The sequence below is a fragment of the Varanus komodoensis genome, unplaced genomic scaffold, assembly GCF_004798865.1.
Source record: "Varanus komodoensis strain SLA01 unplaced genomic scaffold, ASM479886v1 scaffold29_1, whole genome shotgun sequence".
Lineage (NCBI taxonomy): Eukaryota > Metazoa > Chordata > Lepidosauria > Squamata > Varanidae > Varanus > Varanus komodoensis.
The window spans coordinates 8,610,216-8,634,184 of NW_025335759.1; the positions used below are offsets into that span (position 1 = coordinate 8,610,216).

The 23,969-nt window shown below is 40.9% G+C and overlaps 1 protein-coding gene across 6 annotated transcripts; it reads right to left on the bottom strand.

Moving 5' to 3' along the window:
• SRRM1 (serine and arginine repetitive matrix 1) lies at positions 1 to 23,477 on the bottom strand. Of its 6 annotated transcripts, XM_044434838.1 has the most exons (18): positions 23,473 to 23,477; positions 22,208 to 22,262; positions 17,712 to 17,801; positions 16,626 to 16,748; positions 14,334 to 14,504; positions 13,504 to 13,616; positions 13,045 to 13,245; positions 12,021 to 12,221; positions 11,240 to 11,359; positions 9,085 to 9,356; positions 7,794 to 7,874; positions 7,251 to 7,337; positions 5,812 to 5,956; positions 4,039 to 4,143; positions 2,900 to 3,358; positions 2,401 to 2,596; positions 1,935 to 2,117; positions 1 to 996 (listed from the first exon to the last, which is right to left on the bottom strand). In XM_044434838.1, the coding sequence occupies exons 2-18, from the start codon at positions 22,226 to 22,228 to the stop codon at positions 892 to 894; spliced, it is 2,673 nt and encodes an 890-aa protein (XP_044290773.1). In that variant the 5' UTR covers positions 22,229 to 22,262; positions 23,473 to 23,477; the 3' UTR covers positions 1 to 891. The 6 variants fall into 6 exon arrangements, with proteins under 6 accessions (XP_044290773.1, XP_044290774.1, XP_044290776.1 ...); XM_044434839.1 differs by lacking the exon at positions 7,251 to 7,337; XM_044434841.1 differs by lacking the exons at positions 17,712 to 17,801; positions 22,208 to 22,262; positions 23,473 to 23,477 and adding exons at positions 15,655 to 15,694; positions 16,203 to 16,330 and having other exon boundaries at positions 14,334 to 15,340.
• Positions 23,478 to 23,969: the final 492 nt, after the last annotated feature.

A 23,969-nucleotide genomic window follows, 5' to 3' on the forward strand; every position in this document is an offset into this window, starting at 1 on the left:
TTTAAATTTAGAAATTTATTTTGTTTAATCCACAAGCTTTATAATAGCTTCAGTATTTAAAAAAAAAAACAAAATGAAAACCCCCAGTGAGAGCATGACAATATCCAAGGTTCAGGTCCTTTAGACTTTCAGAAATCACAGCTCTGAAAGGTACACACTATTCCAAAGGACCGCAACAAGACCAAAAGAAAAAAAAAAAGAAAAGAAAAAGAAAAAGGGCAACAACAACAATTCACAAAACAAAAACATATGCCAAATTTTGCTGAGACTGCTGATCATGGAAACTGCATTTTTAAAAGAAGAAAAACAAGACTGGGCAGGGGAGAGAAATAAGAAAATTAGAATTCCAGTGTTCCAAATAAACCTATTACATCACTATGAACTCACGGTGTTCTGGCAACCAACAGGGTATGATGTAAGCACCATCCTCAGATGCTAATCCTGGTCTGAAACACAGGGGATGCAGGAAAACAGAGATATCTGGGTATCTGCAAATGTTCCTATGGACAGCGGTTTCCCTGTTTGGATAGACCACAAAGGCCTACAGCAAGAAACAAGATTAGGAACTTCCTAAGCATTTATGCTATGGCATTTTAGAGGAATGTCGGGTCTGTCAGCTTTGTTTTAAAATCCTTGAACGGTGGGGGAGGAAAACCCTTACTGCATGAGAGAATCCTAGTGAAACCATGTCAACTGTCGAAGGAGGTCACTAATACACTGTGAATGCTTGTTTGTAATGAAGATCCATGCCCTTTTTGTTTTTACATGGTGAACTTCAACCTAGCAATTATTACAACCAATGTTAAAGTCTAAAGCTCAAACACATTTTAGCAATTTGAAGTCTGAGTACAAATCAAATAAAATGTACATTATATCAAATGCTGTCTCAGCCTAAGATGGTGGGGATGCCTGCGCCTTCCTCATCGATCTCAAAGCCTTCTCACGCAGATGCTTTTCCAAGTCATCTAGGTTATCTTCTGCTTCACTCTCAGTCTCCTTAATGCAATGGAAAATCAACAATTAATGTTTTAGTTACAGGATATGATCCTGAGTTAGATTTGTCCACAGATCAGAAACTTGCATGATAAACACAACCAGAGATCTAGGAATTTAGCTGATAGCTTCCATGTTAGGAATTCTAGTTTGAGAAATTAGCCACAGACCCCACAAACATGAATTAGATGCAAAACCAGATTTTGATTCCATTCCCTCATGAGAACGTAAATCGCATTTGTGCACTGGCTGTTCAAGGCAAACCACTCAGGTCCAATTCCAAACTGTGTGTTATGCAACCCAGTCAAGGTGCTGATGTCTCTCTTTTCTATTTTTCATGTGATCCAAAAGGAAGTCTTCATCCACTGAGTGCTCTTACTGAGGACACATCTCCTCTTCCATTTTTGACACATGAACTAGGTTTACCTGGGATGTCCAGACATGTGATCACAAGATTCCCATCTTAAATATGCAAGATATATTTATATGCACGACACATGTCTGACCCATGAAGGATGCATGATTCAATACCCACAGCTTACATGAGGAATTGGAAAAATAGGCTTGGAAACAGCAGCCACAGACTTGTTCAGCCCAAACTCCAGCCTGGCCCTCTGGTTGCTGACCCTTTCCTATATAGCAATAGTGTATACAATTCTGAGCTGTAATGGCAGGGTTCCCATACTAAAAACCTACTACGCTCCCACACAAAAACAGAGAACCTGCAGCTGTCTGGAGCACAGAGCCTATAAGTATGTTTGAACAAGGATGCAATATTAAACAACATAGGATGTTTTCTGTAAAATACACTGTAATAGCTTGGTGATTTGATCCCTGAATCCTTAATATTAAATATGTCAGTCAGTTTCCAACCTATCCAAGTGAAGGAATATAGAAAATGTAATAGTTTAAGACTATTTGGAATAGATATAAATAGTCACCTTTTTGGGCTCTGTTGTTTTCTCTTGGTCTTCTTCTGCAGACGTGGTAAAAACGGTCATTGCAGCAGCAACCGCAGCCTTCTCCTTCTTATGTTTTTTGTGCTTCTTGTGCTTCTTATCCTTTTTATGTTTTTTATCCTTCTTTTTCTTCTTCTTCTTGCCACCACCTTCCTGATCAGAATTCTATAATGTCAAACAATAATTATTATGCATTAACTTTAAACTATTCATGAAAGTAAACTATTTAAACTATTCAAGACAGTAAACTTAACATTTAAGAAATCAAGCAATACATTAGTTTGTGCAGGAAGACCTGCACAGCTTTCACATTTGAAATAAAAGCTGGCACATCATATAATAACACTGGGAAGCCACTTACAAATTAGCTCAGCAGTCAGATTTAGAGCTGCATTAGCCACAGAGAATGTGCTTTTTTGCTGCATACAGGGCATACACTGACACGTACCCTTACTGGTGAGGGACTTGGTGTGGGACTTTTTGCTTTCTTTGCAGGTGCTGCTGGTGACCAGTGAGCAGAAGGTGATCGAGACCGAACTGGAGATGGAGGAGCTGGATGCTTCTTAGGTGGTGGTTCAGGTGATCCTGAAGCAGACCTGGATGAAGATCGTCTTCTCACAGAATGTGGACTTGGTGTAGAGGCCCTTAGAAAACATACAAGCACAGAGTATTTTACACTTTCTAGAAAACATGTCTTAACAGGAAATGAAGTCTTCTACTCAGAATCACCTATAAAGCTCCATGTGTTACACTAAGCCCAAGTGAAAGGCAGTTGTGGAGGCACATGCCACTCCCAGCCTACAAGAACTACGGAATCACAATAGCACAGAGGCCTACTCTATATTCTTACCACTTCTCAGCCTGAGCAAACAAAGAACAAATCTTGAGTTCTCTTACTTAGAATTATGTAGCCTACTTATACATTCAAATTGACACATTTCACTCACTTCTTCAACTTCTTGGGCTCTGGAGTTCTTGAGACTCTCCTGATGGGACGAGTACTTGGAGAGGGAGACTGTCTTCGCTGAGGCGACAAGGATGGCCCCCTGCGCAGCAGCGGGGGACTCGCAGAGGTATGGGAGGGTCTAGGTTGTGGGGAAGGTGAATGCCGTTTGTTCTGCAGTGGGGACCGGTTTTCACGGTTGGACCTGCTGGGAGGAGATCCTTTCCTGTGCTTGGAAGATATTGATGGTGAACGTCTCTTTGCAGGTGGAGAGCTTCTTTGTTTTGGTGGCGGAGAATGAGAGACTCTGAGTTTAGTTTGTGGAGAAGGAGATGCCCTTCTTTTGGGAGGGGGAGAAGCTGTTCGTCTCTTCGGGGGTGGTGAAGGGGAATACCTTCTCTGTATTGGAGGAGAATATCTTCTGGGAGTGGGAGAGTGCCGGCGAGGAGGTGGTGATGGAGACCTGGTAAACAAACAGAAGAAAGAAGTTTGGGAAAGGTGCCTAGATATTAGCAAATGCTATTTAATGAGTAAAGTCAAACAACAACCACAATAACAAAAGAGTAGGGGATAGTAAAGAATGCATTTTTGTGATAGTTTTTAAGTGCCACTGTACAAATGGATTAGGAAGGCTGCTTAGTCTTTTCCAGAATTTTTTAAACAATCTACTAAACCATTTTCTAAATAAGTATTTTAAACTCTGGAGTTTAATTGAGCTGTTACCAACTGGATGGTTTTCTATGTATTCACTGTTTAATTTTTGTAAACTATCTTGAAATCATTGATAAAAGGTGAATATTTAAATAAGTCAAGTACTAACAGGGTTGTTGTGGGGATAAGACTGAGAGCAGGAGGGGAGAGCTGCTGTGAGCTTGTTGTAAGAAAAAAGTCAGACAGAAAGTTAAATAAATAAATAGACTGTCCCAAGACAGTTGTAATCGGACGGTATACAAAAATCTTAAACAAAATAATGGCGCTTCAACAGTTATGCCTCTTTAAAATATTTAGTAATTTAACAGCCAGTTTTGAAATGAATACAGGTGCCTGTATCAAATAAGACATGCTGACTGAAGCTGATTCCTATGTCTCAGCATCCTTTTTATTTTGACATGTTATTTTACAGATAGAAAGCGACTGCATTACCTTCGACGTTGTAACGAAGGTGACCGACGCCGTCTTGGAGGAGGGGCAGGGGAAGGGGAACGTCGTCTTCGGGCAGGCAGTGGCGAAGGACTTCGCCTCCTCCTACTACGGGAGAGAGGGGAAGAGCTCAAAAGACAATTCCTGAAGAGAAGCATCAGCATGACAGCCTACAGAGAGGCTTGCTACTAGCAAGGCATCAGTATCCTGTTCCTTAGCTACAACCAGTAAGCCCTGGATTAAGCATGGAAGGTGCTCTTCAGAGCAGCCAACAGGCCTTTCTGCTTGTGGTGATCAGACAAAGCAGGAGGGGGGCACTCTTGAGCTCATAAATGGCTGAGTGCACAAAAGACCCGCAGCTCTGCCCATGGCATCAGCACATGTATGAAAAGCCTGCCCCTCTCCTTGCATGAGCAATGCACATCCTTAGGGCGCAACACTATATTGACAGACACTGCAGCAACTGGCATTCATTTTACCTATCCTCTTTCCTGGCATGTGTATCACACCTAATCAGAGATGAAACAGGCACTGAACAATAAGAGGTCTGCCAAACACACAGACAGGACTTGTCCAGGGCGTTTGTGTCCAGCTCATTTCAGTCCTATTCTGCATGTAATTTAATGTTAAATTGGCTTGATCTTTGCCACTGAAACGATAATATAGTCAGTAAGAAAACTTTGCTGCTCCAGAAATATTTTCTCAGTTCTCCCCTATACACACATTGCTCTTGCCACTCTGTGCTTCTCCCTCTTAATCTAGGATGCTTTGATCACCAGTAGGCTTCACTACAGCCGTGCAGGACTGTAATATTAAAGATCTCAATAGAGACTACATTATGCTGTGAAGTATTTGCTTGCTTTTTCAACTTTAAGTTTTCAATAATGCAGAAGCTGATGAAATAAATACCCCCCCTTTCCTTTTTTTAACAAACTGAGCTACCCATCCTGAACAATACCTAAACATCCCGCATGGCAAAGCACTTTTACAATCAAGGTACATTTTTCAACTTTCATAGAGGTAGTGGATTCTGGGGGATAGAGGAAGGCAATTTAACCACTTCCGCACAAAACACTAAACGTGCATTAATGGACAATTTGCTTCTTTGATCAGCCAGTTTTATTTGCTTTATTTTATCTTTCCTTTCCCCTTCACAGCTGCAGTTGTAGTAAAAGGCAGCAAAGCAGATTGGAGAAGCACTAGAAAATAACCACTCATTTGTTCATCTCCCACAGCATTTTAGGGTGGTGGTGGGGGAGGGTGACAACCTGGCTGTGGTTAAATCAAATGCATCTTTTCAGGAAGGCCTTAAACCTTAATCCTAACTAGCAGATTAATCTGCTAACTAACCTTTTAACAATTGGCGACTGCCACCTCTTTCCCATCTGCATCCTGACAGCAGTGGAGGGGGGAAAAATGGAGAAGTCAAACATCCCACAGAATTACATGCAAGGATGAACTAGCAGGCAGAAAGTCACCACTCTTAGCAATTGACTAACCCCTTTATGCTGGCCCGGAAGCAGCTTCCACTATGAATCCTAATGACTAAATCAGAAAAAGCCATTCGTGTAAATGGAGTGGAACAGCAGAAACATTGAGGCTAAAGTGATAGCAGAAACTTGACAGATTATTCTCAAATGGGGGCATGTGCTGCACTGAGTTCTTACTGCAAACAATTCAACATTTCAGTATGTTCTAACTGACAGGCAAGGAACAAAACTACCTTGACTGTTACTAGTGAAGAGCAGCCTGTGTACATAAAACAAAGGAAGTTACCGAGGAGAAGATTCTTTCTGCCACTTTCGTGGAGAAGGAGATGGGCTTCGGGAATGGGAGTGCCGCCGGCGTCTACCCACTTCACCATTCTTCACATTCGATTTTTTGGGCCTTTCTTCTTCAGAGGAAGATGATGAACCAGAATCTGTAACAAAAAGGACAACTGAATTACTAAAATGCAACAGGATTCTGACACACTGTGCACTGGAGGTACTCCTAAAATTATTTTTAAACAGCTCTGTACAAAACAGCAAGCTAAACTTTCTTCAAATGATTTTCTGCAATCCATTTGAGAGGGTGTCAGACTGTCAATGAACCTCCAGAATCAAAATCAAAGGCATCAAGCTTCTATAACAAGGAATTAATGGTAGCTTTATAAATCAATGTGAACAAGTATATAACTGTGGCTGGTTAACAGTTTCATAACAAATCAATGAGCTCTCTATTTAAACGGGTCTTCTCTGGATGGGAAGATGCGAGTTCCACCCATGAACAGGCTAACAGTCTAGCACTGGTTATGCTGTGGCAGCAACTAAGCCATACATGCGATGACATTTCAAGCATATTCTACTCCATTTTCCTTCAGTTGAAGCATAAAGTTCAAATCAAGTGCCTTTAGATCCCAAGGACAGTAGGTCAACTGTTTTATTAAAAACATGAAAAAATTAAACACCGGTAGGAACCAATCAAGAAATATTAAAGAACATAATGCACCACTTCCAGCAAGAGGCATCTTGTATTTTTCAGAACCAGGGATTTAAGATGTTAATAAAACTATACAGCATAACATATTCCCCCCACACTAGTGATGTTTTCACTCCACTGAAACATGGCAGCACAGTGACAGCAAAAGACAATCTGCAGCTTGCCACCAAGTTTCAGCAGTAAACTGCATCAGAGGCTGAAGTGCCTTTTCAGCTTCTGTGGTGGTATGTGGCAAAACTTGGCAGCAAACAGTCAATTTTTTTGGCTGGTGCAGTGGCAGGAGCGCCACTGGAGTTGCCCACCCCTGCTATAACATGCCAGCAATTCTTGGGCATCAAAGATTGATTTAGGATCACAGACAGAATTCTCTCCTTGCCTTATTTCAACAACATAAGAACTGTTCTTCTTCTTCCCCATCCCTAACAGCAGTCCTATTCATACCTTCTTCCAAAGCAAAATGTCCTAAGTCTAAAAGCCAAATTCTTTAAGAGTTTATGACATCTATCACTAATTCCCAAATGTATGATTAGGTAACAAATACTGAAAAAAGACAAAAAACACAAATCCAAGGTTCAGTCAAATTATAGGTTTGCAGTAAAAGCCACTTTTAACAACTCAAATTAACTGATGGATTGATTGTAGACTTCTTTGGAAGAAACCCCAGTGAATAAGACAAAACTTATTTACAAGTAAGTTTGCATAGGTATAGGCAGCAAAACTGTAAAATGCCATACCAGATGAAGACTGCTGGTTCTGCCTTCTGTACTGTCGTCTTTGCTGCACAGAATCTGCAGCTGCCATTTTACCACCTTTGTCCTCTTCTGAAAAGTGTGCGAATTAAAAAAAATGAAGAATTATATTTAGAGCCTATTTCATGTTAGTAATAACTTGCTGAGCACGTTCTTGTGGCTCCTTGTTTTCTTTATGCTGCACAGTTGAAGATGCAATTTTTTAGGGTTTGGGCATCTGAAATTGGTATGTATGATTATGGGCTTTGCTTGCAAGCTTTGTCCTGCTACTGCAATTGGACTGGACAGTTTGTCTGATTTTAACTGTTTGTTCACCTTGGATTTTTGTAGAGAAAAGATGGGGTATAAATATTTCAATAACTAAATTATGATGTTTCTTCATGTAAAAGAGGTACAAACCAGACATGTCTACAACAAATGCAAATGGGTACTAGGGTGCCCAATACATCTAGCCTCCTAACACTTGCCAGTATCACAGAACTCCCAAATACAGAGCTTGAATATTAAAACGTTTGCTTGGAAACTCACCAGATTCTGATAATTCTACTTTTCTAGGCTTTGGCGCCGGCGAAGGAGATTCCCTTTTTTCAATATTTTTATGTTTGGGTGCTGAAAAGAAGAAAATGGAAATGTAAGCGCCAGGAAAAGAAATCACGTGCATAATGTTTATAGCACTAAGTATTAACTATACCACCATTCTTGTGAGGGGCGAGAATCAACTTTCTGGCCAGCAATGAAAGGTTCTTGAAGGGCTCTGAATAAGTCACTCATCCTCACCCTGAGCTACCAAATAGGAATGACTGCAAGGATCAAGCGAGGACTGTAACCAGCCCTAAGCCCACAGAATAGGGGGAAAAAGTGAATTTAAACACAAAAATAGCATAGACCCATAACTTGTCAGGCAAATCTTTGCTACTTTCCTTCATAAACGGAGAAGGTGAATGGCAAGATACGACTGGATCATCTGTGCTGAAAGCGGAATCAAAAACTCTTATATCCAAGACCACTTCTACACACTGATTCACAGTGACCGGGTTTTTCTAATCATTTATTAATGATATTTAAGGCTTCTCTAAGCTCAAGGGTACAGGGGGAGGCAAAAAGGGCAAATACCAGCACATACTTCATCTCTATACATATTTTATGTCACTATTTCCATTAAGCCTGGGGTGTCAAAGGCAGCAGCAGGCAAAGTAATGCTGCCACCTTCTCAAACAGCAAACAGCAAGCAGGTGTTAAAGCAAAGAAGACAAAGCTGCTCATACAGCCTAGCACAAGCGGCTGCTGAGTCCAGTGCTCTTCTGAGTAATGTGGACTGCCGATTTTGCAGTGTTATTAAAAGCACACTGTGTTATTAAAAGCACACAGGCACCTACACAACCCATGTACTGCCGCCTTTTCAGCTCTTCTGACTAAGGGGTTAGGGCCTGGGCTGCTGGATGGAAGATATCATCCCTGCAAAGTCTCCTGGAGAAGCTATTCAGTGCACCCCCTTGGTATGGTTGGATCACACAGGATTACTTGCATGGGCCTGCTGTATGGACAGCCTTGTCTCAAGGAATAAGATTTCCTAGACTGTTTTTGGAAGGTGCGCAGGCTCTCATGCATTCCAAAAGAACACAGCTTGAAGTGTAAAGCAATTCCTCTGAACATAACAATACTTACAGGAAGTTGTGCATTCCCTCTCTTTACTTTGAGAAGGAGAAGCTAAGACACTCCAGATCCTAGCTGCTCAAAAACTTCGTGAAGGTATACACATATAAGGTATACACATATAAACAGACTGGCTTGGAGAAATGCCACATTCAGTTCACTTTACCTGAAGTTCTACTGGGAGAAACTGAGCCCCGTGTTTTTCTTGTACGGCTTGACTGCTGAGGTGTTGGAGACCGTCGTGGTTTGGGAGGTGGACTTAGTGGTGGAGAGGGTCGGTGCCTTCGCCTAGGAGGACTTGCAGAAGGAGAAAGTCTCCGTGTTTTACGAGGAGGGCTGGAAACAACTCTTTTAGGTGGCTTCTTTGGTGGAGATCGGGAACGTGAAGAGGAGGAGGAGGAACTGCTTCCTGACAGAGAGGCTGATGACCGTCTTCTCCTGCAAAATGCAAGTAGGTATCAAGTATACTCTAAGCATGACTAGCTAACTTTACAACATTTACACTGCCCTGCAGGCTTACAAAGATCTTACTAGCTCCTTCTAGAATGGAAGCTAAGGCCATCAATGGCTATATATTATGCCCAATATCAAAAAAAGTATGCCTCTGAATAAGAGTTGCTGAGCAACACAAGCAGGATGGTGTTACTACACTTAAGTCCTGCTTGTGCGCTTCCCTGATTAGCCACTGTGGCAATAGAATGCTAGACAAGATCGGCCTTTGGTCTGACTCAGCACAGCTCTTAAACTACTTTGTTTTTAATACTTCCTAACACATCGTGAAAAGAAAACAAATTACAAAAGTTTCGTAAAAGCAGTATTTGCTTACTGCTTAGGAACAAAAGGACTCAATTAACAGGAATTCACAAATCATCTTTTCAAAAAACGTGTTTCATATAGCCCAAATACAAGGTGATTAATATTACGTATTTTTGCAAACATGAAAAATGAACACACCAGCATGGAGTCAGAAATTAAGACTGATTTAGCAGACTGTGCTTAAAGGCCTCTAGAATTCTGCGGCACAATTTGTGGTCAGTTCTGTTGCTATTATGTACCTGCTGACTCCACCTTTGGCTGCAGAATTCCTGAGAACCTGAAAAAAAGAAACCCTACCTTGAGCAATTCTCCTTAGAAGTGGTGTCATACAGCTATAAAAATATATTTTGTTAACAACCTCTCCGAAAGAATATTCAATTGCTAATCGGATTTGTGCGTGTCAGTGTGTGCAGATTGTAGCACTTCTGCATTATCAGTTATATTATTATCCTATATTATTCAGCAGCCCTATGTTATCAACATCCTGTATCACCAGAATATCGAGAAAATGGTCCCATGTTATTTAGGGGCAGTGGTTCTCAAGCTGCATTGTGGGAAACCCTGGGACTTGAAGGGTGCCTTGCCCAATGTGGTGGACCATCCTCTGTAATGTACAAACCTATCCTGGTAGGCAGGTGGGGGGGTGGGGGGGGGAGATAGAAACTCAGTGTCTACTTTCCTACATACTTAAATATCCTCAGCATTCACAGGAATTCTATTGAAGAGACTTAAGATTTCATAGATAAGTTCATAATAAAAGGGTTCAAAAACACTTTTAAGGGGTTTTGGTTTAGCTTGCAAATTAGTTAAGAAAAGGGTTATTATAAAAGAGTAAAAGTTTTGTCATGAAACAAAAAATCAAAGCTGTCTATTTTTCCTCTAACCCCAAAACATTTTGGTTTGTTACAACTGCCTATCTGGCAGTTAGGTGCAGGAAGTTCAACCCTTATACTGACTGTCTGGGGCAAAGGCCTGTACATAAAACATCTGCTTGTGTAATATAAAGGGCACAAAGAAATGCAAACTGTTCTTTTAGCTCTTGAAATTTCACTGTTTCATAACCTTTACTTTAGTGTAGGCTACTTCTAGCGAGGAAGTCAGTACCTACAGAAGAAGTTCTAATTAGATTATTAGTGTAAGCTTTTTTTAAAAAATCTAGCAGTCATGATATATTGTGCAAAAGAAATTCTTTTTAGAAACTTACTTCCCTGTTCACTTTTCATATATAGCTCTTGTTATGAATGTTGTGCAGAAAGCTTTGAATATAGGGAGACTCATAAATAAAATTATTGTTCATCACTATTATGATTGATTGTGATGATGCAATACTGAACTTTGTCCATCAGAACTTTAAAGAGTAAAGCAATGCACGCCCAAATTCAAGGCAAATGGCAAACTATTTTCTCTTGTCTTTGTCTCGTTTGAAGAAAAATAAAACTTCTTATGAGCTGAAGTAACCAAAATGTTAACTTATTCAAATAGTACTATTGTTGACCCTTTCTTACCGTCTCACAGGAGATCTGCTCCTCCTGTGTCTGGGTGGAGGTGGGATGCGTCTTGGTGGGCTTCTTCTCCGTGGGGATGGACGTCGTCTTGGGCTGGGTCTCCTCCTTGGAGAATAAGACCTACCAATACAGTTCATGAAAAATCAGATAGGGAAGCAGCTACTTCCTCATTTACAAGGCCAAAACTTTGCCAAATCTCCAGAAAGGACAACATTATGTGTTGTGTAGCCAAAATTTACCTACGTGCCACTCCTAAAAAAAACATGGAGCCACAGTTAATATTCATGTGCAGCAGGATTAGAACTACTTCCACATGGTGTCCCCAGACTAATCCATTACTGCACACAAATCAAGGTGCTTTAAGACAGGGGTAAGCAACCTCTTTGGGTCCAAGGCTTGGATGACTGCCAGCTTTCTATGATGCCACTGGGCACTACCACAGCTACTTCCCCCATGCTATGCAGAGATGATGATGGATAGCCACACCTCCATCCTATGCCTTTTATGTCTCAAACAGAACAGTACAACCAGGGCTTGAAAGACAGGCTCCTGCAATCTGCAGCTGAGGTACAGGAGAATTCCCTTCTTATCACGTGCCCAGCCCCCTGCAGGTCTTTACTGCCCATGCCTGAACTAAGAGAGTACAAAATAGACTTGATGAGGAGAAATCCTTCAACCATGATGACATGGGGGGAAATGGGCTTCATATCCTTAATTTCCCCCATAAACAGAGTAGGAAGAGCATATATGTTCAAGCATGGAAAAAATTTAATTCTCTAACCTGGATCGTGTTCTATGACGTCTTCTGGGCCTTGAATGAGATGGAGAACGTGAGCGAGACTTTGACCTTGACTTGGATCGGGATGGAGACCTTGGTCGAGTCTTCTCCTTTTCTTTCTCCCTTTCCTTCTTTGAAATTCTTTCTGGAGATATTTCTTTAGTATCTGGCATGGGTTCAACTTTAGGTACTTTCAAAATGTCACTGTTAAAATAAAATGTTAAGATTAAACTAAGGATTAGAATGTGAGAAAGACCTTAGACAAATATGAGCAGTTTCCAATTACTTGCACAATCACCATAGTGTGAATGGCTGCACAATCTGTTCTGCGAGTGATTATGAATTACCCTTGCAAAAATCTTTGGCAAACTGTTTCTGCATTACACGTGTGCAATATGGTTGACAAAGCATAACGAGCAACCACTTGCACACTGGAAATTTCGTGGATCTCTACCAACACTACCTGGATATTGTCCTAAGGCTGCAGTCTGACAAACTTGACAGACTCCTTGCATGTGACTCCATATGGCACCTTTTATGCCAGCTATGAACTTAAAGGCCATGTCCCAGCAATAGCAGTCTATTAGGAAGAGAGTTCTTCAGGTCATTTGCACAGCAAAGCTGGCAACTCCCTATTGGTCAGCCATAATTGGAGAAAGCCTCTGCCACCATTCGGTTAAACTTTCAATCTCACATTTTCATGTCTTCCCACTGCTGACTGGTCATCTTCAAAATTTACTTTAAAAGTGATGAAATTTTATTAATTTATCATTTCGTCTTGCTAAATATTATCTGAATTAGCCCACAGGTCAAACATCTTATTTGGGAATCAAAGATGTTACTTGAAATGTCTTGCAAGTCAGTATCATTGTGTTAAGAAATGGAACAAATAGAGCTATAGTTGTGAATACAAAGCAAGTATTCACAAGTACACACACACACGCCCAGCTATCTAACGCATAGTATCAAGTTTCAGAAGAACATGGTAGCAAAGCTAGAAAGAAAAAGTCCTGACCAGTAGTAATACCTAGTAGATGTAGCCTCCTGGATCAATGTTTCTTTTACTTTTACCGAAGGCTCTGGCTCAGGAGTCTCTTCTTTCTTTTCTGGTGCAGGAGTAGCACTACGACTCTTTGTTGCATGATGCGGGGATCGGGAATGGCTGTGTTTTCTTTCTTTCCTGACAGGGGATGAGCGTCTTCGAGGGGAAGGGGATCTTGATTTGCGCCTAGGGCAAATTATGCTTAATTAATCACATACAAACTAATTATGCTTAATTAATCACATAAGAATTTATTAGATAGAAACACTGAGTGGGAAAGAACACCACGCTGTAAAACTAGGTGAAACTAAGGTTCAAATTTTAAATAATGCACTATCCAAGAAAATTCATTAGCTGAGCTGCTCTACCACAGAAGAGAATGGGTTCAACACTTCCAAGGGTTATATTTGAGAATACAGATTAACCCCATAAATAATGAATTACCTTCTAGGGCTTCGAGATCGGTCCCTCTTTTCTCTGTTCTCCTTATCTTCTTTGTCTCTTTTATCCTTGTCTTCATCTTGTTTCTTCATAGAAGCCAATTTTTCCTGTTCGATCTGAAAAATACATTAATGCTTGTTTCAGAAGCAAAGTTTGAGAAGTAAATGCTGGACATATACAGTATGATAAAGAATGCATTCTGGATACTTTATATTACATTATCTTGTAATCCTTACAACCATCCTGTATATGCAGTCCAGAGAGTATTGTTTAATTTCTATACTGCCTATTAGTCAAAATGGATGTCTGGGTGCTTTAACAATACAGTGCTGTAACAATAACAGTGCTTTAACAGTCATAACAATATATACAATAAAAATCATAATATTAGATCAAATATAGAAATATATCAATAAAATACCAATCATAAAACCCAGGAAAAAACCCCAACAGTCACAACTTCAATTAATCCAGGGGTATAGCAGCAGTGGAATATAATAAATACCAAATGGATAAAAAGTCATTTAAAATTATTTTAACTATTAAAATATTGGGCAAATCAGAAGGTTTTTGCCTGGCACTGAAAAAGAGTGGAGAGAGGGCACTAGGCACCAGTGGAGCACAATGTGACTTACCTAAACTATCAGGGACTGATATGATTGAGACACCCAGGTCAATGCATGCTCATTTCATTCCGTTCCCCAAGTGATCTTTTGACCTCGAGAATTATTCCCAACTTACAGATGGTATCCTAGACCATCCAAGTGGATTGCTGAAGGGCATACTTAAAGATTATGTGGACCATAGATCGAGCAGGCCTATTTAAGTTTTACCTGTCTCTGTTTTATTTCTTCTTTCTTCAGTTCCAGGAAAGCAGATGGAATGCCAGCAATATTTTCTTGTGCACTTAACAGCAGTGGCCACAGTTCTCCCATGAACTCTCTAGCATTTTTCCCATTCAAGAACCCAGTCAGGTTGATTTGCATCATTTTGGAATCTGGATTCTGTAAAGAGATATGACAGGAAGAAACACAGGTCATTTGAAAACACAAACCCAAACAAGTCATTTTATCGTTCACTTAATCTTCTAGCTAGTGTATTTGTATTCATTACTCATTTTTAAAGGTTACTCAGTAAAGCAGTCCTAACAGATCACCAATTCTTCCTTGACTGATCATTACATTCAGAATGGCCTGTTAGTCCTTTGTGGATTTCATAAGTATTGTGGTCTGTGCAGCCACTGCAACTGAGGGCCAAGAATTTGGTATAGCAGCATCATAATAGTTGATGTAAGTTTCTTTGTACTCCACTTTCTAAGCATTCTTCCCCAATATCCTTTGGTACTGCTGCTTGAAAATATATATTTTTAAAAAAACTGGGATCCATACAATGGACAGAATGTACACTTTAACATTACAGAATTATCATCTACAATATACCTGAAATCCTGCTGTGAAAACTGAACAAAAATTTATGCATGCATTTTCTTACTTTCATCAGCAAACTAAACTAAGACGTCACTAACTAGACTGTGGAATGAAAGCTGCCATATTTTTTGACAATTATGTAATGCCCACAAAGGATTAAGAGGTCAAATTTAGCTCACAGTACAGGTGGACACTTTAGTTCTAACATTGTTGGTCAAAGCAACAAGGTCCATATAACAAGCACAGCTCAACAGCACAAAGCAAGTACAGATTCCAGGTGTCTTCTGTTTCTTCTTGGAACTTTGTGGGGGTTTGGAATCGCCAAGTCCCCTGTAGAGAAAGATGTTCCCTTGGCTTGCTTCCGACTCCCTACTGCAACTCAACCACCTTGAGTTTAATGTTATACCATTTATCTAAATTGCAAAAGACGAACAAGCAATAATGAGTACACAACCACAAAAAGGGAAAAAATTGTTTTAAAAGTTCTAAAGCTTAAATCATGCTTTCTATGAAGGGGAACTACAAACTGTGTATTTAGGCTTGTTACACTAATACATATTAGCAAGTTATTTCCTAGTATAAACTCTCGCTTTATTCAGCTGAACCCTTTAACCTGCCTCCCCAGTTGTTCTATGGAAGTATATAAGATTCCAAATATAGCTGTTTAAACAATAAAATCTCACATTCAGAAATACAGCATTTCTTTTTTTTCTTTTAACAGCAATACCTTTCTCAGTTGAAATGTCAACTGTTCATAAAGATGAGTTCTTTGGAAGAAAGATCGAGCATAAGACATATTAGTGCAAGAGCATTTTGCCAATAGTTCAGAAAAAACACTTCACTGTCTCTTGGGATGCAGTGGCAGACTGTGTAAAATAAAAACTGAGTTTCTCATGAACTAAATTTCATTTATGTAGTTCATGTCATACAACTGATAACTGGTTAGCTATATGCCAGTGGTGCAGTCCAGCTCCATTAACATCAGATGGGTGTCTTGCCACTGATTTCAGTGGGAGGTGGTTTGCACTAAGCTTTCAACCCAAAGTGGGTTGATAGTTGTTAATGTATTAGCCCCACCCAAGCTGAACACAGCCATAGTTCTACACAGAGCAGGCCTCCACTGAATGTCTCTTACCAATTTAGAACTGCACCTCATGCTTTGCCTCTAAATCTGCTTTAATCCACAACAATTTCAAGAGCAGTGTAAAGCTTTGCCCAATTGCTGTCTGCTGGATGCTTTGTCTGTCTTTGGTTCGGCCACTTTACACAACTCACCTCCAAACACACACTGCATCATCAAGGGAGTTGGTCAGAGCGACATTGGACACTCACTCTGCTGTGACCTAATAAGGTGATGGTGCTATACTTCAGACGCAAGGAATAACTTCCATTTTGGTTCAGGCCTTTTAAATCATAAATCACATCATCATTAGAAAATTGCTGTCAAAGTAGCTTAACACGTAACAGCAAAATCAACACAGTAAGTCTGATTTTTTCACCTGAGCAGTTTTGTAAACTATGCACCTTCACTAAAACTGCCAGCCTTAACAAATGTTTTACAAAATGAATTTATTCACAATATACATTGTAACAAATTTCATCCTACTTTCAACTGTTTTTGATAGAGAAATATCAGTTTCCACAGAATTATGCAATACATTTACAAACATGTAAATACAACCACAACAAAATCATTACCTTCACTTCCAACTGGTTGAATATAAATTCAATTACTACATCATCTTCAAATCCAAGGATTTCTGTTACTCTTTTTGTTATCCATGGCTTGATTACTTCCAAGTTTACTTTGCTCATGTCCACCTGTGTTAACAGACAAAAATGTTAAGAATTATATTGATGCTCACTTTGCTTTTTTGTGGTTGGATGCTAATATTCGTAGGCTTTTTTGAGATTTTAACAGGAATATTCACTGGCAAGTAGTGGATTAATGCAAGATTGTTTAATCCATAAACAACTCTAAGTGCCCCTGTTCAGACATCACAGAAACAACCCTTTAATATGTCATTTAAGGACTGTTAATGGAAACAGGAAGCAGCTATGCCATGGTGTGCATCCTCATTCTTCTATTAACCTATGCTCTATTGCCAGATTCCACCATTACATGCAAGCATGCTCAACTAGTAGTCAATTATCTCTTGCAAGCTATGATAAACCAACATATTCCATAAACACAAGTATGGAATATGGAGCTGTCCAGGCTGGACAGTATACGAGTGTTTAAATAAACAAACAAACAAACAAGCCAGCCAGCCCGCCCGCCCAGGTAATGTGGCATAGAATATATTTGCTTTCCTGCCCATTAGTAGACACCATTGATTTGCAACAGTTTATTGAGCCTCTGAGTGTATTATGTCTTTAAAGTGGCAGCCTAGCACCACCATATGGCCTATAGTGATAAGCCAGTTTCCTCAACAAATCCAAACTGAACACTGAAAATGAAATAGGACCTTCCACAGGGAATTTCTATTTAAGAGATTTCTATTAATTGAATTTTTCTGGAATGCTTTTCAATACAGCTTTGGCATCTGCTGAGCTAATAGTAAAATTATCACTTCAGCATTTATACCTCAAACTTAAAACTCTGTATTAGTCTTAAAAATAGAAACACTGTTGCTACTTCTAGTGCAAGCAAATTAGTCATTCATTTTTACTTCCAATGTAGGCTTTAACTCAGACCATACCACATTCAAAACACTATCTGCTATGCTTGAAACATTTTTTAAAACTCCATGTGAATTTCTAAATATAACATACTGAACATACTTTCTTTTCTAGGCATTCTGCAAATTTCAGTTGCTTTAGTAGCTTCTTCTGTTTGTTGCTGAAGCGGTTGTCCTGTTCCGCACTTGTTCCCTATAAAAATAAAACACTTCAATTAATGAACTGTATTTATTCCCAAACTAGTTGACTATATACCCAAAATGCCTTAAAAATATATTGAATCATTGTAAATAACCGCCAGTTAATGGCAAAGTGGTTAAAAAAATCACCCTTAAATTCAGCACACTATCTCTTGCTATCAGTATTAGCTTCTGAATTATTTTAAACTTCAAATAGTTTTGAACTGTAAAATATGAAGCCACACTGAGCACTGTTTTTAGATGAAGAATGGAATAGTTTGAATACACAGGAACACCAAGCTTTATGTGAATTCCTCTGAAGCTTAACTTCATTCTGTAGTGCTATTTAAAATTAAAAGATAGATGCAACAGCTTATTCTTTTATTTATGTTCTCCTTTTCTGCCAAAAACAGCACTCAAAGCAGCTGAAAATACTAAAATATTTACTTTATTTATTAAAAGCTTTTCTATTTGTCCCCTACAGAACGTCTTGGGACAGCAGGTTAAAAATACTTTAAAATAACTTTAAATACAGGTTAAAAACAAGATAATCATGGCAGGGAAAGTGAGAGATTAATAACAGCAATTATTACATTCTGAAATCTGTTAATCAACTGGAAAGCACTCCAATAAGGCAAATCTCATAGCCAGTGAGCGAGCACCTAAAAACAGTAAACTAAAAAACAGTAAAGATTGCAAATGCTAACAATACCTGCACGTAAGAGCATTCTTAAATATATTTATGCAAAAAGTCAAGATTCTTGGCTTGACAGATCTTAGCATGACTTAACATGATCCAACAATTAACTTTCTAGCCATACTATAATTTCTGCAAGCATTTAACTATTCAAAACTTGTATCTGCTTACAGTCTTTTAGCAGCTAACAGTTTTGCGTCAAAAGAGAATGATTTACTCAAACCTTTCTTTAAGCTTATACAACACAGCTTCAGGATAAATAAGATTTATTTCATCCTAAATTGAAAGGTTGAATTGAAAGGTTTGATTTTTTTTTAAATATACAATAGGTTCATTTTAAGTAACATTTTCTGTGATTTTCTATAGTTGGTGAGAATTACTGAATATCACAATAATGTTTGTTATCTTCACCCTATCTGTCCCTCACCCTATTCCAGGGCCAATTAGCTTTTTTGTAACAACTTGCTTAAGAGATCTTGAAAGCATGTGTATTTTCTATGATCTCTGAGTTGGTCTAATCAAGTGGCTACTGAAAAAACACACACTTATTTTGCTACTGTCAAAATAGCAAAAACAATCTGCAGTTTTAATGCACGAATCCACAGTGTGATGCAATTAGCATGTGAGCCTACTGTAAAGATCAGAAGCCCTGAAACTTAAGAGGCTAATGCTTACCATATGCAAGGCGGGAAGATCACAAGAGGTGATGTGCCTTCTCGTCCTTGTATTTTTTCTAAATACTTTTTTTGGTTCATCTAACAAAAGCATTTGGAGGGGGAGGGAAGAAGACTGCAAAGGCCCATGGATAGCAGGCCTCTCTGCCTGCTTTAAAACAAAAACCCTTCCCGCCCCAGCCTTGGAGAAGCAGCCAGTATGGTTCTTCCTGCTCCAGCTGCTATGAGGACTGAGGCTGGATCACGAACTTCCTGTTCTGAGATGGGAGTGCTGTCTCTGATCTTGGATCTCAAAGCCCAAACTATGCTATTGCCCCTCAGATGCTGCCTGGGGGCCACAGGATTGCTTCATTAGAAATCTTATAAGCATGTGCAGAATTTAATGTATACATTTATGAGTCACTTTTCAGCAAAGACTCAGAAAGTGATTTACACTTAAAACTAGCCAAAAAAGCTCACCGCCTTTTAGAAACATTTAAAAACATATAAAAATGTTAGAACATCATACATGGAAGAACATCTTAAACCCAGAATGCCTTACTGAGGCTTTGAGCAAGATTTACTCTACTTCTGGACAGGTGAGAGCAGTTCCCAAAACAACTGCACTCCATATATGCCCACATGGGGTTGCAGTGGCCCCACAATGTACAAGAAGAGGCTTAATAAGATGGCAAGCAGTCATTTGACTGGGAAGGGGAAGGGGGAGAAGCACAGGACTGGCATCTGAGTCACCAAAACACAGGGACATACTCATTCCAGAATGCACCCTCTGCAATGGTGCAGACACCTTCATGGTCTTATTATTTAAGGACAAGGCGGTACAGAGCAGTACAAGGTATGTGTTTTGTATTCGATGTTGTAAGCCGCCCCGAGGCCTTGGCAAGGGGCGGCATAGAAATGTTTTAATAAATAAATAAAATGTGTGTTTACATTCGCAGCAAAGATTCTATACAGTGCATGCATATCCACCATATTACGGGGCAAGATTCTGGCCAGCTGACTTGTTATTGTGATTGATTCTTATCCAATTCATGTTTCCTCCTGAACTGATTCTTTGGCCATGATCAAATATTACACAACCAAGTTCCTGATGTTGTATAAGTGGCAGTCTGCATATTTTAGTGCATCATGGGTTCATCAGAGACTAATGACAGGACTCATGAACCCTTAACTAGCCTCTTTCATACTTGAGAGTAGCCATCTTCTGCTTTGCATTTATGTCCAAAAAGCGTGGAACCTTTCTTTTTCCAAATAAGTGGTAACAAATAGTGTTTTTTTTATTGGCTTGGGAGAGCCAGTGTGATGTAGTGGTTAAGAGCACAGGATTGGGACTCAGGCATTCTGGGCTCTAGCCTGCACTCAGCCATGGAGCCAACTGGGTGACTTTGGGTCAGTCACAGAGTCTCAGCCTAATTTACCTCACGGAGCTATCATTATGGGAATAGGATTGAGAGCAGGAGTTGGAGAATTATGTAAGCTGCTTGGAATTCTTTGTAAGGAAAAAGGCAGGATTTAAATTAAAAATATAGTTGCTTATTTGCTGACATCTCATAATCAGTGACTAATAAAATGTCAGCTGACAATATCTAACCAGACTGGCACACCTATGTGTCCTGATACTCTTAAAAAAGTATAAGATCAAAGTATAAGTATTTGATCAGTATAAGATACAGATCAAAATATATCACCCTAGTACTACCTAAAACTAGCACTGGCTGACTTTTTGGGTAAAGACGACACAAATCAAATCCAATCTATTATTGCCAGTATAATGCAACGCATCCTGGGTTTTTTTTACTGCTGATGTGAACAGGAAAAGCAAACAGCAGTGTGTGTTTGACACCATGCCAGAGTCAGGCACAAGTCATGCAGCATGTTCCATAAGCTGGCTAGGCCTGGCTAGGCCAGTGTTTTGAATCTTTGTTCCAAGAACCTTCAATAATAGATCAAAGACATTTATGTATCACCCTTCTTCAAAATATGAGGCAGTGAACACTGCTGAAGGCATTACTTTTCTCCATGAGAAACCAGTGACTACTGGCATCTTCCTGCAGTGCTGCAACAGAACCCTGGAAGTGTTGGTGGCAGAAAGATATTAAAGAAAGTTCCTTAAGTCTCGTTGACTTGCTGATGGCATATGTAGACAAATTCTCCTCATTCCAGAAAAAAAGCACTTTCCCCAGTGTGTCCTCATATTTGTTTCCAGTCACAGGAATAGGCAAAGAAACAGCTTTCTGATTACATATAGCCACACATCTTGTTATGCTATAGAATATGTATGTGTATCTTAAATAAAGAACTGTTACTTTTTTGCTACTTTTTGTAAAACCAGGAATGCTCTCCTGGTGTGTGAAGACTGGGATTAGTCCTCTTGAGCATATTTGCGTTTTGAGCAGGACTTCTGCACTTGGTGTGTCTGTTTCAATTCAATGCCGGACCCTCGCCATACCTGTTCTCATTTTGTGCGTGCGTGCGTGCGTCTCGCCCCAGTTAATACATCTGATAAAATGTAAAAAGACTCTAATCCAAGAAAACGCCTGCCACACACAATAAGCGCGCCCCGCTGTTAAAGTTTGTGGCGCTTTGATGGGAACCAAGTGACCCGAAGAACGCAGCTATGCGAGAGCGCGTGAGAGGCGCGTGCAAGGCCGATTAATTAAGGCCGCGTAAGGCCCAGGCGTTCCTCACGGCAGCGGCTGCGGTTTCGCACCCGAAGGAACGAAAGGACTTGGATGGGGGATGAAAATGCGAGGACGGGAACGAAGGAAGGGAACGAAAACCCTCGTCTCCACAGGCCGCCTCGCCGGTTTCTGCCGCGCGCTGTGAAGAGGGAGCCGCCGCTGCCGCCGCCGCCGCCATTTTCTCCGCCTCGGCTCCTCACAGGGTCGGAGAACGGGGTGAAGGAAAGAAAGTCATCCAACGACCGCCCTGGCTGGTGTGACTCGGGGGAGGAAAAGCGATTATGGCTGCCCCAAGCGCCCTCCCCGCGGCCGTCGCCGCTTCCCCGCACCGCGGGCCCCGCTTTTTCCACCCCGCCTCAGCACTTACGCGGAAGAAGCCCGCGTCCATCTTGACTCCTCCTGCCTGGCCGCAGAAAGCGCTGCTCCGTATCCCGGCATGCACCGCGCGCTAAAGAGCACGAGAACCCTCCCCTCGCGGGCGCCTGTGACTCCCCGTCCTCGTCGTCACTTCGCGCGGGAACGGGAAGAGGCGGTGCATGGGCGGGAGGTCCGTGACGTGAGCGGAAGAGAGACGGGCTGCCCAACCAATCATCCGCGAGCATTCTGAGCGGCGAACTCAATCTCCGGGCGGCAAGAGGGCGCTGCGGAGCGCAGCAACTCCTTGGGTGGCTTGGCGCGTGCGCAGAGAGCTGCACCTTCGCTGGCCTTGCTTAGCGGGGAGTCAGTTTAGGTGGGCTGTCTGCCTGAACGGTCGCGGGGCTTCCGCCTGCCTTGGGTAGGGCTGTGCAGCCGCAGACCCCTGCCTCGCTATAGTTTCGCGGGGCTTCAGTTCAGACTCCCAGTAGCTTTGTGATGTTTTCCAGGGTGAACACAGATGTCGGCAGAAGCTTCTGTGGTCTTGAGATGCAAGATTCAAGCAGACGTGTGTCCGTGTGCGTGTGGCTTAAAAGTTAAGGCATGCGGAGTTCACTGGGGCTTATTCTCAGGCAGGTGTTTCTTGGAATATCGGCAGCTCATCGTCTGTTGCAGCAGGGAAAAACAAGCAATCCTGTGCATCTTCGTTGGAAGCAAGACCTGCTTGGTTCAAGTAGTTATGTTTAGGGTAAGAATCAGATTGTTAAGGGGGCTGCACTAAAATTGCCAAAACAGAGAAAATGCATTGCTTCCACCCCTCCCCCAAAAAAGGACAGGCCCTGCTAGAACTGGCCTTAAAACATTCAAACATGCAACCCTTCACCCACACCTTGAGGTGATATATTCCAGGAAAAGATTGGATAGGAATTTTTGGAAGGGCAAGATATGTCCAAACTGTCATTTTCTTCATATGTGAGATTAAAATCAGTTTATTCATAAATTAGTGTGTAATGCAAATGTGAGAAATTCCTCTGGCCCTGGAATGCTTCAGCTCTCCCTGTTCAAGGTTAGACAGGAGGTCCAACCTTGGAGTGGCGCCCTGAAAGTTTCTTTGGCACTCACCTTTTCAGTATTAGTACTCCGATACTGATAGAGGCAAAAAAGGTAACCATGTGGGGACAGATCAAGGGAAGGGTTGGATTCACAGCCTTCCTCCACTGAACTTGGGGGAAAAAACTGACGACTTTCTGGCATATATGATTTTCTTCTCCTTATAACCAAAAGAAAGTCACTCATAAAAGGGGAAAAGAGCGCAAGGGTGTGGTGGTGCTTACAGGGCCAGACCGGGACTCTAGAATTTGGGGTTCTCATTTCCACTCAGCCAGGAAGCATAGGGGGCCAGTCCCTGACTCTCAGCCCAACCTACCTTGTGGGATTGTTGTGAGGATAAAATGGAGAGGGGAAAAAGAAAGGCACTCTCTTGGCTTCCTTGCAAGAAGATGAAAGGTGGGATATAAATGTAATAAATAAACCGTAGGAACCGGAAGAGGAAAAATGCTGCTCATGCATCCCTTCTGCTATAAACCCAGCAGGTCCTTGGGGAAAGTAGTTTCTGTAGCCTTGGATATCCGTTAGAATTTCTCTGTCTACTGTACGCGCCTTTTCCCTGTTTGATTCCTTGCAAGCCAACCTGGGAATCAGCTTGAAGGGCAGGCAGGACAGAACTCTCTATAACCAAAGACTGCGTGAAAGTATCCATCTGCTGCACCCTGCTT